Source organism: Macrotis lagotis, chromosome 2 (assembly GCF_037893015.1).
Source record: "Macrotis lagotis isolate mMagLag1 chromosome 2, bilby.v1.9.chrom.fasta, whole genome shotgun sequence".
In the NCBI taxonomy this organism is placed as follows: Eukaryota; Metazoa; Chordata; class Mammalia; order Peramelemorphia; family Peramelidae; genus Macrotis; species Macrotis lagotis.
The window spans coordinates 199,796,035-199,812,697 of NC_133659.1; the positions used below are offsets into that span (position 1 = coordinate 199,796,035).

Sequence of the window (16,663 nt, forward strand, 5' to 3'; positions counted from 1 at the left end):
TTTTTCCCCAGTCTCACTTCCCTCCCCCACCCCCCATGGAAAGCAATCTGTCAGTCTTTACTTTGTTTCCATGTTGTACATTGATCCAAATTGAGTGTGATGACAGAGAAATCATATCCTTAAGGAAGAAATAAAAAGTATACAATATAAAAAGATCAGACAATAAGACATCTGTTTTTTTTTTCCCTAAATTAGAGGGAATAGTGCTTGACCTTTGTCCAAACTCCACGGCTACACAATAGTTTTAATTAGTAAACTTGTTTATAAAATCTCATTGAGAAGGATTGTGGACATAATTATAAGTAGTTTGTCTCATAATGCATAAAGAAGCTAAGAAAAGTTATACCAATTTTAAGAAAACTTTTTAAGGAGTCTCTAAAGGTAGTAATTTCTGATTCATTTAAGGATAAATATAGAATAATAATAAAAAAATGATAATGATCTCTAATGATTACTATAATAAACTATAACAATTGATCAAGAGGAGTAGAGAGAGTAAACTTAAAACCAAACATCTGTGATTATAGAAGGGTTAGTAGAAATAGTATTAAAGGGGGAAAAAAAGATAAGAAAAGCTGTTAGTTGAATCAAGGGAGTATAGAAAGTTGTTCTATAGGGGATACAATAGTGACAGTAGTGATGGATAAAGAGGCTGTCTCAAAATTTTCAGCCTTAATTGCTTATAAACCACACTTAGACTTTTAAGACACATTGTATATTAAAGATTTTTGAGAGAAAAATATTTTAAAAAGTGGATCATATTAATTTAATAATATTAATATTCCCTATATGCCCACTCTTTCATCAATACAAAATCTTCATGAGTCATTTACACACAATTCAAGAGCATTCTTGAAGAGCAGAAATAAAATATGGTTATCAAAGGACAAGAGTTAGGGGTTAACAAGTAGGTAAACAGAGTGCTCCACTGATACCTTGATAATTTCAGTATAGGGAAGTTGGGTGGTAGTCCTGTGGCAAAATAATGGGAGAACATGGACACAAGTCACATAAGATCTGCAAGCATGAATGTAGTGCTAATAAATTTAGAGCTAGAAAGAATGTTAGAAGTCATCAGGTTCAACCTCCTCATTTCACAGATGAGACTGAAACCCAGAGAGGTTAAGTGATTTCCATAAGGTCACACCTCTAGTAATTAAATGAAGCATAATGCAAACTCAAATCTCAAACTCCAAGTTTAGCATTTTTTCATCTGGAGCTTTGCAGAGAATCCAAACAGATCCATTTGAATATGTTTGAGAATCTTATCATGCAGGGAAACTCACTAGAGAATCTCATCTCCCTGCATGAAAAATGAAAGGTCTTTCCCAATAATATTGGGGCAAAATGAAGATTTTCATTGTCAGCATTATGAGCAGATAAATGTCTATCTTTTGCAATAAAAAATATAAAATTAAGGAAAAAATAGACAAAAGGAAAACAAATTAGTTATTTTTTTACAGATATGACAATTTTAGAAGATTCCTATCAATTTAACTAATATAAAATTGAAACAACTTCAGAAAAATGGAAACATAAAAATAAGCCATACAAATTATCAAACTTTACATATGTTATCAACAAAATGAAGTAAAAAAAGATTGAAAAAGAGGTATTATATTAAAGTAACTACATAATTATAGAATTTAGGGGAGTCCAGCTGCCAAGATGGGCAGAGAAATTATGGGTACATGACAAAAAAAATCACTCTTTATAGAAAAAATTATTAAATAATTAGGAAAATAATAATTTCTCATTTTTGAGCTACAGTATTTTAAATGACAATATTTGCTAAGTTAATGTACTTGTTCAGAAAATTTGGGAAGACTGTTATATCAGGCAATGTGGGTAAAACTTTGAATGGGTCCAACCATTCTGAAAAGCTATTTGGGAAAATACCAAAAAAGTCAGTAGACTTTTCATGCCCTTTGACTCCACTGTATACCTACCTACTTTATGTCCTATAAGAGATCAAAGAAAGAGATAGAGAAAGGTACATGGGTAGTATAGATATAGAGGTACTTAAGGTACAAAATAAAAAATGTTTTTATTAGAGCAAAGAACTGGACATTTACATTCTTTCATCAAAATTATCATGTATGAATGAAATAGAATTTGCATTATAAGAAACAACACAAGGGATAACCAAAAACAAACACTGAAAGGCATTTATGAACTGAGGCTGAGTAAAGTGAGTCAAACCAATATAAAAATATAAGAATTATTTATAAAAATAATGAAATCACAAAAAATTATAAAATTGTAAAAAAAGCTGAAAGTCAAAATTGGAGCTCTGACTTCAGAAGACTGTTGATGAATCATACTTCACATACTTCACATACTTCACTTACTAGATGAGAGGTGAAAAAATAAATGTTTTCTTTGATTATATTTTTATTTACTATGAGCTAGGGCTCTTATTGGAAATAGAGAGATAATTTTGGGGAAGAGAAGCCAATGAAAACTGAATAAAATACACAAATGAGAATAGGAATTTAGAAAAAGTCAGAGAGAAGCACAATATAGACCTTACTAAATTTACTTACTAAATTTATCATATACTTTTTTTTTGGGGGGGGGTTGCACTGCACCACCTAACTGCCCCTATTATACACTTTTTTTTTAGGTTTTTGCAAGGCAAATGGGGTTAAGTGGCTTGTCCAAGCCCACACAGCTAGGTAATTACTAAGTGTTTGAGACCGGATTTGAACCCAGGTACTCCTGACTCCAGGGCCAGTGCTTTATCCACTGTGCCACCTAGCTGTCCCTATCATACTCTTTTAAAATAAACAGATTCACAGTCTCACAACAAGAAATAGCCTGTTTCCAAACCAGTACTATCTACTATTTTGTTTAAAAAGAAAATTTTTTAGAAATTCAGGGGCTTGTGAAATAATACCTATTTAAGTAAAAAGTTTTTCTCTGTTAAAAAAAAATGTTCATTTAATATAATGTATTTTTTACCAGAGAATCATGAGAATCTATGTTAATAAAAGGTATGGATTCATTCCCTTGAAATCTCTTCTTCCTTCATTCTCATCTGGTGGAACAAGGAAGGAATAGAACAATCTTGATAGGCTGAGTTTGCACAATGAGGAATATTGTGTTATTGTAATCCTCTGTTACTTCCTCTTTGAACTGAATTGCACCTTCTCTTACAGCCAAAGGGAAGATAAAAAAGAAAAATATAATTAATGCTGTGAAGACAATACCCAGTAAGTGAAAAATTTTTATTTCTTCTCAGTGATTATAACATGAATTCTACTATCCTTCCAAATTACTCATACAATGTTTCTGCCTCAGACCTCCAGTTCTTTGTGCACCCTGGAGGAGGCAATATACCAGATTCTCTCACTGTAAAGAATTCCAAACCCCTTGGTTAAAAGTAGGTGGATTAACTGTTTGCTGTGCCAGAATGCATCAGCCTCAACCAATTCATTGCTTACTGTGAGACAAGCACCAAATGTTTGTCAGTTTCTTGAACCAGGATCACAGAAACAGATCATCTTCCAATCTTTCCAAAATGACTCTCTGTGTGTTCCTCAATCATCACTTTGCCTTTCAAAAGAGTTTGGACAGCATTTGGAAAATGCTTTATATATGTGAATCATAATATATATTTTCTAACCCTCAAATTAGGAATGCAGAATCTAGTTCTAAAATTCAGAGAATAATTGTATTTACATATTAGGCTTTATACACTTTGTCCCTGTTGAGCACAATTTTATATTTTTCTTGCTTGCCCTTTTAGAGTGTGAGCTCCTTAAGGGCAAGAACAGTACTTTTAATTTTCTTTTAATTCTTGTGTGTGTGTGTGTGTGTGTGTGTATGTTGTTTGAGTATGTACTCTTTATGAGTATTTATATAGCTATATATATATATATGGATACTTAGTACAGTGCCTTGCATTATGTGGTAAGAACTTAATAGCTGTTTACTTTACTTTGATTTGAAGCCATATGGTTTAGTACAGTGCCTAATGTAAAATAAAGACTTCATGAATTCTTGGTTGACTATTTTCTTCATCTGAAGGAGGAAAACTTAACATTAATGACCTGGACAAGGTTCTGGAAAACCTGGGGATCAAATTGACAGACAGAGAAATGGAGGAACTATTAAGTAACCTGACTATAAATGGTAAGCATTTCTTAAGCCTCTTTGTAGTTTTGTGAAAGGTTTGATTTTCTGTCTAAGAATTCCTGAAAGGATACTAATTTAATTCACATGGAAAGACCAGAAATACCTATTGAGGAAGCCCATCACAATATATGTTGAAATATAATCTCTGACTGAATCTTCAAGTTGAGTCTCCTAGAATGCCACTGAGTAGAACAGAGGGAATGGAAGATTTCTTATTCTTTAACCACAGATCTCACCAGAGCTGCCTGGTGGCCCTCTTTAAAGAGAAAAATCCAGTGGTAATCAAGGAATCCTAATCAGTCAATTGAAATTTTCTAGTACTGGACTTGCATTCAAAAAGACTTGAGTTCAAATACTGATCTTTACACTTATGGTATGATTCTAGACTAGTCACTTCTCATTTAGTTTCTCTTTCCTCATCTGTAAAATGAAAGGATAGTAAATACTACCTACAACATAAGATAATGTGTGAATCAAAAAAAAGTGCATATGTAGAGTCTGTATGGATGTTTATATATATATATATATATATATATATATATATATATATATAGAGAGAGAGAGAGAGAGAGAGATAAAAGAATATATACATATTACATATACATATATTACATAATATATACAGTAAAGACCTCAAAGGATTCTTGCAAGCTTAAATAGATCATTTGTGCAAAATATTTTGCACATCAAAAGCAGATTGCATAAATATCATCTGTTTTGAAGGGCATAAATTTCTTCTTTAAACAAATGCTTCAATTTCTAGACTTTTAAGAAAGTGAACCTATTAAAATAGGGTGCTTTTTTCCTAAAGTGTCATACCTGCTTCCACCTGAATACTTTAAATACTATTTTAAAATACTATTTTTATAATAAAGTTACATATTTTTTTCAGAGATTATACCTCTTACATTTAGCCAATTAGACAAAGCAAATTTGCAAAGATATATAAAACATTCACCACAAACAAGATTGTGGTCAGAATATTGAAAGAATAAACAGGATCTTCTGTTCCTTGTGTTATCAAAAAAAATGGCAGCCCCCTAGCACACAGGGTCCTATAATATCCAAACTGGGAAGGAACAGGGAGATCATCTAGTCTAGCCCCTTTATTTTACAGAGTAAGAAGTGGAGATCAAAAGATAGAAAGGGGACAATTCTTTTCATCTTACTCTTAAAATGTCCTGAATCTCAAAATAAAATGTCTTGTGCTGATGCTCAAAAACAAAGGGAAACTCACTGAATGACTGTGAGAGGTAGCCATATGATATAGTGGATATAGGGCTGAATCCTTTAGCATTAGACATAAATAGCTGTGTAACTATTGTTGCAACTCTTCCAAAGCCATTTCATTCTTTTCTTACTCATTGTAACCCCAAATTAGGCTTTCTTGAAAAACTAAAGTAGTTCACCATTTCCTTCTCCAGCTCATTTTACAGAAGAGGAAACAGGAAAAACAGAGTTTAAGGATTTTCCCAGGGTAAAAGAGTCAGATTGAACTCGTCAGACCATATTTGAACTCATGAAGATGAGTTTTCCTGACTGCAGACCTGGAACTCTTATCCACTACACTATTTAATTTATGATGTCATTTAAGCTCCGTCAGTCTCATTTTCTTCAACTCTAAGAGGGAATTGAACCTGTCTCCAAGAGTTGTTCAAGGCATAAAATAAGTTAATATTTGTAAAACATATTGGAAATATTAAAACACTCTGTAAATGCTATTTATAATTACTACTGTTATAAATTCATAGATTGTTATGTTTATTTCTCAGCTACCTATTATAAATTAATCTTTACAGAAAATTGGATAATATTCCACATATTTAGGTGAGTTCAGAGAAAACTGTTAAATACCTCTGACTTATCTCATAATTTTGTAAAGTAATATAGTATTATTTTTGTGAGACTTTGCATCTTTGAGTCCCTTTCTAACTTCTGTCTCATCTTACAGCTGATGGAAAGGTCTTCCTGAAAAATGTTATGGATAATGTGAAATTTATTAAAGGTAAGTGATAAATAATAATGAGAAGGCAGGTAAATATCAATATTTTTCACAGATATCAATGAGAGGTAGATAGAGCTTTAGCCTTAGGGTCAAGAAGTCCTATATTCAACTTTTGTCTTAGAGAAGTAAGCTTGTGGGACAAATTACTTCCCTTCTCAGGTAGTATCCTAAACAGTATATAAAAAATAATTTGTTGCTCTGCATAAGCAGAAATAATCAACTTGAAAGCATTTATTAGGTGTCCCTGAGATCTGTGCTAGTGCTAGAGAAACAGAAACAAAAACAATAAAATAGACCCAACTCATAAGTTTACCTTCTATTGGACATGGAAATATATGCAGAATAAATACAATATAATTTGAGAGGAAAATCCCTAGCAGTAGGGGAAGCAAAAAAAAACCTCCTCATAGAAGAGATTGTAGTTCACCTTGAGGGAAGAGAAAGTGACTCTGAGGTGGAAGTAAGGAGAGCATAGAATGCAGCTAGTAAAATAATACTGAGAAAGAAAATAAAAGGCAATAGTGACAAACATAAAGTAGACAGGGGAAAATGATAATTAATGAAACAATGGAAAGATAAGTTGGTGCCAGGTGGTGAAAGGCTTTAAAACTATACAGCCAAGGGGCAGCTAGGTGGTGTAGTGCATAGAGCATGGGCCCTGGAGTCTGGAGGACCTGAGTTCAAATCCAGTCTCAGATACTTAATAATTAGCTATCTGTGTGACCTTGGACAAGTCACTTAACCCCATTGCCTTGCAAAAACAAAAAACAAAAAAAAAATACAGCCAAGACTTTATTTATTTGATCCAGAAGAAATATGGAATCAGGAGTTTAATAAATGAAATTTTCAGTAAAGAGAATTATATTTGCAGTTATGTAAAAGATGGATTCAAGGAGGAAAGAGACTCATGAGACAGGAAGCTCTGAGGACATGTTCTAGCAACTCTAACCCTATTATAGCTTTGGATTATAAGATAATAATGGATGATGATTTGAACTACAGATGTATTTATGTGAGTCAGAGAAAAGGGGATAGATGTGAGAGATGTTATGGAGGGAGAAGTGGCAAGATTCAATTCGGCAATTGATTGTATTTAGAGTTCAAGAGTCCAGAATAATAATTGTGACTAGCAATTATGTATGAAATGAATATGATCATTACTCAGTTTAAATCAACTTGCAAACTCCCCATTCTCTTTGTAACAAGTCATGAATTTCCTGGTATACATTATATTATGTTCTTGGCGTCACTTTTCCTAAGGTTGAGGCAGATAACAATCTAGGTCTCCAAGATAGCTGTGAAAATTAGATTGTATTTAGATGAATCCATACAATTGAGATAAAAGCAAAGATGACTCAACCTTACTTACAGATAGACCTATGTTACTTAATGCATCAATCTTCATCAGATTATTGTCTAATGACACTTTCATATTCTTCAATGTAGTTCTCTTGGGGCTAACCTATTTCCCTGAACAGTAGGAAATTATTTCTATTTCTGAATTTCCAAATACTTTTAATTAATTTGTAGGCTAACTCTCATTAGTTTGCTTTTTTTTAACTTTAGAGATGATTAGACACAGGAGTAGGTGGCATCTTTCACCTTCTGAAGTTATTACATGTTCCTCACATTTTCATCTTTCACCATTCTCATCATTTGTAAACAGAAAACATTGATGCTCAAAACCTGGAAAATTTTATGATGGAAATGGGGATCACACTCACAGAAAATGAACTTCAATGTCTCCTAAAAGCCCTGCCAATCGATGGTGAGTATTTCAGATCACACTGTGGTCATCAGGGAAACTTGGGCTTGCTTGTGTGAAAATGACTAATACTTTCTAAAGAAAGATTCCTTAGACTACTCCCTAAGCTAGATTTCTTCAACTTCAGGGCAAAACATAAAGACTAACCAGTGGAAGACAAGACCATTTTAGCAATTTGGAAGTCTAAGGAATAGTAAGGAAAATGGGAACAAATAAAATGAAAAGAAATAAATAGAAGAATAAAAACTAAGGAAGTGGGCAAGGGAAGGCAGAAGAGAGTAGAGTTAGGATGAATAGAATAGAATGCAAAATTGCCCCAATTGGAAAGTGATCTTTCTCCCCAACATCCAATTAGGTTAGCACAGAGGATTTCTGACCAATATTGCTGCAGCAGAGTGTTAGAGGAAACAGGAGGCAAAGTTGCTCAGCTCATTTACCTCAGGGTGACACTCCTTATAAAATTTCAGTTGTACCCTCAGAAATGAAGAATGCATTTTCTCATCCTTCATTATACTCTGGGAAGAAAAGTCAAAACTCTTCTGCTTTGACCAATCTAGAAATAATAAGTAAATGATTTCCTTTAGATTTATAATTCACAATATTTCATATTTGCCTGAGTTATTATTAAATGGACTGTTTAGATCCCTCCAAAAGGAAAGTATAGTATTATGAAAAGGAGGAATAGTTTGGGAATCAAGGACTGAAGTCCTTGAGTGTTACTCTAAATGGATAGGAGCCAAAAAAATCTTTCTTTCCCTGTCTTCTTATACAGAGTAAGATTTTTAAAATGAGCATTTATGAGTGAATGAAATCAAAAGTAATAATGTACTTAAATCAACTAGGTGATAAAAGGAGATAAAGTGTTATGTGTGGAATCAGGAAGACTTAAGCTGAAATGGTACCTCAGATATTAACAAGTTGTGTGATCCTGGAAAAAAAAACAAGTAAACCTACGATTGCCCCAGTTTCATCTATGAAAAGAAAATAATAATAGTAAAGGATAAAATGAGTAAATGGCTTTGCAATTAAAAGAAGGCTACAGTCATCCAGTTAAATGACTTGAGGAGGCAAAGAAGCTAGTGGAATTGTTCTTATTATATATGCAAGGACAAAAAAGATATATTTTCATGGAAATTAAGTTATCCTTTATTGTAGGACTAAGGAAAAGTATTCAGAATAAGAGAAAGAAAGATTTCATTAATGTGTAGACTATACAGAAAATTTGTGTATTCAAAAGAATTGGTGGGTTCTAGGTTTGGTGAACATTGAATAGCAATGCAAAAAGAAAAAAGAAATACCTTATAATGTAAAGTGTAAGAAAAGTTATTATTGGTACTCACTGAATGGGTTATGCTAAGACATTATCTCATTAAGACAAAGAAATAACATAAAAATATATTCTAGTTATAATATATAAAATATAAAATTATATAATAATATAATATTCTGGATATGATGTTTGAAATAACAATAATATATAAAGTATTATAAAATTCAAAAATATGATGGTGAGAAAGATATGATACAGTCATATAATTGAATATTGAATTATTTAAACAAATAACTAATAATAAAAATGGAAAAGACATCAAAAAATAAAAGAGAATATTTAAAAAGCAGAACATTAACCACTCTAAATTAGTTGCCAGAATAAAACTATACTAAATCTGTAAGCAATATAGTCAGTAAATGTTTGGTTTAAAGGTCTAATGAAGAAATGTTTCAATAGTTTTAATTAGTAAAGTTGTTAAAATCTCATAGAGCAGAATTATGGACATCATCATAAGCAGTTTTGTGTCATAATGCATAGAGAAGTGAAGCAAATTTACTGTAATTTTAAAAAACCTTATAAGGAATCCCCCTAAGTACAGTAATTTCTAGTGTATTTAAGGATAAATATGGAACAATAAATGAGAGAAAACAAAAATGATAATAGAATCAAACATCACTATCCAGAATAAGATTATAGGAGGGAGAAAAATAGTATTAAAGAGAAAAATGATGATTAAAAACTGTCCAGTTGAACAAAGTAAATATATATATATATGTATATATATATTGTATATATATATATGTATATATATATAAATACATATATATATATACAGTTGTTCTGAAGGGAATATAATTGTGATATTACTGATGGATAAAAAGATGGTCACAAAATTTTCAACCTTAATAAGCTTTAAAATATACTTAGATTTTTAAGAGACATTGTATATGGGGGGGGGTGGCTAAGTGCTGCAGTGGATAGAGCACTGGCCCTGGAGTCAGGAGGACCTGAGTTTAAATCCAGCCTCAGACACTTAATAATTACCTAGCTGTGTGGACTTGGGCAAGCCACTTAACCCCATTTGCCTTGCAAAAAAAAAAAAACCTAAAAAAAACCTTGGGTCTTAAGTTTAATAATATTAATAAATAGCTGATTGATGAAAATTAACAATTCCCTACCTATATGTCTACTGTTTTATCAATGCAAAATTTTTATATGAATTATTTACACACAATTCAAGAGTATCCTTGATGAAGGTATTAGAAGGGAACAAGCAGGTATTTACAAGAGATATTCAACAACAGACTACATCTTTGTCATTTTGTACTTGAAAGAAAGATGCAGAAAATACAAATTCTCATTTCATTTATTATTTGGCAATTATGAAAAGGTATTTGATTCAATAGAGTAAAAAAAAAAACTTAGTCACTTTTCCAAATATTATTTCCTGTCCAAATTAAAAAAACTCATCTATATTCCTTGAAAGCTATAATAACTTTTTTAAAATTATTTTTTAAAAAGGTATAACAGGGCGGCTAGGTGGTGCAGTGGATAAAGCACTGGCCCTGGAGTCAGGAGTACCTGGTTTCAAGTCCAGTCTCAGACACTTAATAATTACCTAGCTGTGTGGCCTTGGGCAAGCCATTTAACTCCATTTACCTTGCAAAAACCAATAAAAAAAAGGTATAACAACAGAAAAAGTCTGCTGAATTAACTGCTGATGAAAAAATATCAGGCAAGAAAGAAAACTATATTTTATATATACCTACAGTGACAAAAGGGTTCAAAATGAAAATGATTTCTTGGAGAATGGTTAAGTCCTCCAAATAGTCCTATTTGGGGGTAACATTTTGCTTGTTGCCTCAAAAATGGAATATTGCATAACCTCTGGGAAGAGCTCTGTAACCATGCAGGAGTTTGTATAAACTAACCAAACAGAAAAGCAGAAAAGACAGAGTAGGTAAAGAATGTTCATCCCACAAATCATGATGCCTTTATATCATAAACCTAAAGACTTTGCACCTATATATGTATATCTAGGAGAAAGAATAAAGATAAAGCAATTTTTCCCATTGCTAAAAAGATTAGCAACATTAATTATACCAAATTTCCTCAGGAAACAAAGAACCATTTTTAATACCAACATTCTGCCTGTATTACTTCTAGCAAAATATGCAATACAATACTTTACAAGGAAATAAAAATGAATATCACACACGGGGGAGTAGAGAGATGGATGGCAGTTATTACTAAGCAACAACTATAGATACACACACACACACACACAAACATATATAATCAATTAAAAACTTGGAAGAGCAGGTATAAAATAGGGTTATCAAAGGACAAGGGTTAGGGGTTAACAAGTTGATAAACAAAGTGCTCCACCAGTACACTGATAATGTCAATATAAGGAAAAGAAAACATACAGTAAGTTGGTTGGTAATCATATGGCAATATCTTAGAAAATGTGGGCAAAAGTCATATAAGACATGCAGGCATGAATGAAGTGCTAATATATTTAGAGCTAAAAGGGACCTTAGAGATCATCAGGTTCAACTTCCTCATTTCATAGATGATGAGACCCAGAGAGATTAAATGATTTTCATAGAGTCAAATTGAAAGTATTCAAATAAAATGAAATGTAAATCTAAATCTAAATCTGACTTCAAGTTTAGCACTTTAGCAATTGCAATTTTGCAGAGAACTTCAAACAGATCCATTTGAATATATTTGAGAATCTTATCATATAGGGAAACTCACAAGAGCAACTTTTTACTTAAAATGGTGTGTGCTATATTTGGTAACAAATAAGACTCTTGGATAAGGTGAGGTTAAAACAAAATTTTCATTGTCAGCACTATGATTTCCATCTATTTTCATCTATTTCAGTACAAAATATAAGTTGGAGAAAAATACTGGCAGAAAAGAAAAATTTATTAATTTTTTACAAATGATACAAAAACTTTTTGAAGATCCTATTGAATCAACTGACATATAATTGAAATAACTTCAGCAAAGTTGAAAAATATAAAATAAAAACATGCAAATTTTCAAGCTTTCTATATGTTACCAAAAATATGAAGTAGAGATTTAAAAGGAGGTATTGTATTAAAATGAACTACAGACTACTGCAATTTTGGAAAGCCCACCTGTCAAGATGAACAGAGAATTATAGGCACATGACCAAAAAAACACTCTTTATAGAAATAATATATTATAAATTAATGGGAAAATATTAATTTCTCATTTTGAGCTATGATGATAGTTGTAAATGACCATATTTGCCAAGTTAATGTGCTTATTCAGAAAATTTAGAAGGATTTGGGAAGACTGTTATATCAATACAATGTTGGTGATGCTTTGAATGGGTCCAACCATTCTAAAAAGCAATTTGGCAAAATACTAAAAAAGTCAGTAGATTTTTCACGACCATCCACACACCTACTTTTATGTGCTAAAAGAGATAAAAGAAGATACAGGAAGGGACATGAGTAGCATAGGTACAGAGGAACCATGGGTACAAAATAAAATATGTTAATTACAACAATTTTTATTATAGCAAAGAACTGGAAATTTACAGACTATCTGTTTGGGAATAGCTAAGAAAATTGTCAAATATGAATGAATTAGAATATTATTGCCCCACAAGAAACAGCACTTGGGATAGTTTAAGAAACACTGAAAGACTTTTAACGAACTGATACTAAGTGAAGGAAACTAAAGCAAAAAATATGTAAAAGTTGTGGGACAGCTAGGTGGCATAGTGGATAAAGCACTGGCCTTGGAGTCAGGAGTACCTGGGTTCAAATCCGGTCTCAGATACTTAATAATTACCTAGCTGTGTTGCCCTGGGCAAGCCACTTAATCCCATTTGCCTTGCAAAAAAATATGTAAAAGTTATAAAAATATAAAAATTATTTTTTAGTTAAAAAAAATCATAAAAGTAACTTTAGAAGACAAAAATTGCAGCTCTGACTTCAGAAATCTGATTATTGATAATTCACATCTCTTGCTACAGAAATTATAGATAAAAGTGAAGAATAAGATATATGTTTTCTTTGATTATATTTCTTTTTGATAACAGCAAGGGCTCTTGCTAGGGGGAGAGGGAGAGCAGTTATGGGAAAGAAAGGAGTAGTGACAGAGATGAAAAAGAAAAGACTAAAAGAATTAAAAAATCAGTGAATACTGTATAAAATACACAAAATACAAAAGAATTCAGAAAAAGTCAGAGAGAAATACAATGTAGGAAAGATCAGCTTCACATAATAAAAAATAGCCTGTTTCCAAACCAGCACCATCTACTATTTCCTTTAAAAAGAAGTCAATTCAAGAGCTTGTAAAATAACCCCTGTTTGGGGGCAGCTAGGTAGCACAATGGATAGAGTACTGGCCCTAGAATCAGGAGGACCTGAGTTCAAATGTGACCTCAGATACTTAATAATTACCTAGCTGGGTGACCTTGGGAAAGAAACTTAACCTTATTTCCTTAAAGAAAGAAAAAAATGTTTTTAAATAACTCCTGCTTAGAGTGCCATCTGTACCCAGATAAGGAGATGTGGAGCTTGAACAAAGTTCAAGGACTATTCCCTTTAATTTAGAAAAAAAACAGATACCGTATTGTCTGATCTTGTTACCTCTTAGACTTCTTGTCTCTTCTTAAAGGATATGATTTCTCTCATCACACCCAATTTGGATCAAGGTACAACATGGAAACAAAGAATGACAGATTGCTTTCTGTGGGGGGGGGGGAGTAAGATTGGGGGGAAAGTGTAAAACTCAAATAATATCTTTAATAAAAATAAATTAAAAAATAAAAAAATGCGTAATGGGAAAAAATAACTCCTGTTTGAGTTAAAGTTTTTCTTGGTAATAAATTGTCCATATTGGGGAGGCAATATGGTACAGTAGATAGAGCACTGGTCCTGGAGTCAGGAGTATCTGAGTTCAAATCCGGACTCAGACACTTAATAATTACCTAGCTGTGTGGCCTTGAGAAAGCCACTTAACGCCATTGCCTTGCAAAAAAAAAAAAAGATAAAAAAACAATAAATTGTCCATTTGCTATAATGTATTGTTTTACTCCAGAGTCAAAAGAATCAATATTAATGAAAGGGATGAATTCATCCCCTTAAGAGCTCTTCTTTCTTCATTCTCATTTGTTGGAACAAGAAGGAAGAATACAGTCTTTATAAGCTGGGTTTGCACAATGATGAACACTTTGTTATTATTGTAATCCTCTTTTACTTCCTCTATGAACTGAAATGCACATTCTCTTATAGACAAAGGGAAGATAAATAAGAAAAATATAAAGAATGTTTTGAAGTCTGTGCCCGGTGAGTGAAAAACTGTTTTATTTCTTCTCAGTGATTTTACCATTAATTCTCTTATCCTTCCAATTCACTGGTTCACTGTTTCCTGCCTCACAACCTTTAGTTCTTTATGAATAGTCACCTGTAGGAAACAGTTCACTAGATTATCTCATTTAAAGCTTCAAACCCCTTGCTCAAAAGTATGTATATTAAGGGGCAGCTAGGTGGCGTAGTGGATAAAGCACCGGCCTTGGAGTCAGGAGTACCTGGGTTCAAATCCAGTCTCAGACATTAAATAATTACCTAGCTGTGTGGAACTTGGGCAAGCCACTTAACCCCGTTTGCCTTGCAAAAAAAAAAAAAAAAAAAAAAAAACCTAAAAAAAAATTATGTATATTAGCTGCTTGCTTTACCAGAATACATCAACCTTGACCATTCCATTCCCTACTGTGTGCTTTGGAGGTTTCCCTTAAAACCTTTGTGATAGTTTCTTCTGCAAATTACAGATCATCTTGCAAGATTTTCCTCCAATGTGTGTCCTTAGAGGTTATTACAGTGCGTTTCAAAAAAAGTTTGGACACCATCTAATAAGTGCTTTATATGTATGAGTTATTTAAATTATCTAACTCTCCAAACAGGAAGGTAGAATCCATTCTGAAAATCACAGAATATTTTTATTTACATATAAGCCCATGTTGGGCATAATTCTATATTGTTCATATTTGTTTGCCCCTTTAGAGTGTGAGCTCCTTGAGATCAGGAACAATCCTTTTGATTTTCTTTTTAATCCCATTACTTAGTACCCTGCCTGGCATTATATAGTAAGTACTTAATAGATGTTGGCCTGACTTGACTTTGAAGTGTAGTGCCTAAATGATAATTAATGATTATTTGATGGACTACATTCTTTCATTTTCTCCTTTCTGAAGTTGGGAAAGTTAATATTAACGACCTGGACAAGGTTCTGGAAAATCTGGGGATCAAATTGACAGAAGGAGAAATGGAGGATTTATCAAATGACCTGCTCATAGATAGTAAGTATTTCTTAAACCTATTTGAGTTTTTGAGGAAGGTTTGATTTCCTATCTAATAATTTCTAAAAGGATTCTGATTTTGTTCACATGAAAAGACAAATACCTATAGAGAAGGACCATCATAATGTATGAAAAAATATTATCTCTGGGGCAGCTAGGTGGCACAGTGGGTAGAAAGCACTGGCCTTGGAGTCAGGAGTACCTGAGTTCAAATCTGGCCTCAAACACTTAATAATTACCTAGCCATGTGGCCTTGGGCAAGCCACTTAACCCCATTGCCTTCAAAAATTAAAAAAATATATTATCTCTGGGGGCAGCTAGGTAGTGCAGTTGATAGAGTACCAGCCCTAGAGTCAGGAGGATCTGAGTTCAAATGTGACCCCAGACACTTAATAATTGCCTAGCTGTATGACCTTGGGCAAGTCCCTCAAACCCCTTTGCCTTAAATAAATTTAAATATATATATATATATATTTATAAATATAAATATATATATATTTATAAATATAAATATATATTATATATATATATATATATATTATCTCTGACTGAAGCTTCAAATTGAGTCTCCTAGAATGCCATTAAGTAAAACAGAGGAATAGAAGATTCTTAATTTTTTTTTCCAAAGGTCCCACCAGAGCTGCTTGGTGGCCCTCTTTAGGGAGGAAACTCAGTGTGAATCAGGGAATCTTAACCAACCAACTAAAATTTTCTAATACTGAACAGAGACTCAAGAAGACCTGAGTTCAAATTCTAATTTTTACAATTATGGTATAATCCTTGACTAGTCACTTCTCCTCAGTTAACCTTTCTTTCCTCATCTGTAAAATGGAGGGATAGGAATACTGTCTGAATCATAAAATAGTGTGAGAATCAAATAAAAAATCATATGTGTATATTGTTTGTATGTATATATAAACACACATATACATAATGTCGCAAACTTTAAAATTCTTTAATAGATCCATGTCTTCATTGATTTGAGTAGACTGAGCCAACTACAAGTAATGAGTATCTAAATATATTCTCTCTTTGGCAAAATTTTAAAAATCATCACCTGATGGACAACCCCTAAAGATGATCCCTATTCACTTAACCTTAATGATCTTACCAGAGATCATTGAAGATTTG

General features: G+C 32.5%; 1 protein-coding gene across 1 annotated transcript in view; it reads left to right on the forward strand.

The window, feature by feature from the left end:
* Positions 1 to 16,663, forward strand: part of LOC141510864 (EF-hand calcium-binding domain-containing protein 13-like) — a 70,951-nt gene that overhangs the window by 14,798 nt on the left and 39,490 nt on the right. The window contains exons 8-13 of the mRNA XM_074220291.1: positions 3,162 to 3,215; positions 4,033 to 4,137; positions 6,092 to 6,145; positions 7,812 to 7,913; positions 14,469 to 14,522; positions 15,428 to 15,532. Of these exons, the coding sequence (XP_074076392.1) occupies positions 3,162 to 3,215; positions 4,033 to 4,137; positions 6,092 to 6,145; positions 7,812 to 7,913; positions 14,469 to 14,522; positions 15,428 to 15,532 (474 nt within the window). The remainder of the gene's footprint in view (positions 1 to 3,161; positions 3,216 to 4,032; positions 4,138 to 6,091; positions 6,146 to 7,811; positions 7,914 to 14,468; positions 14,523 to 15,427; positions 15,533 to 16,663) is intronic.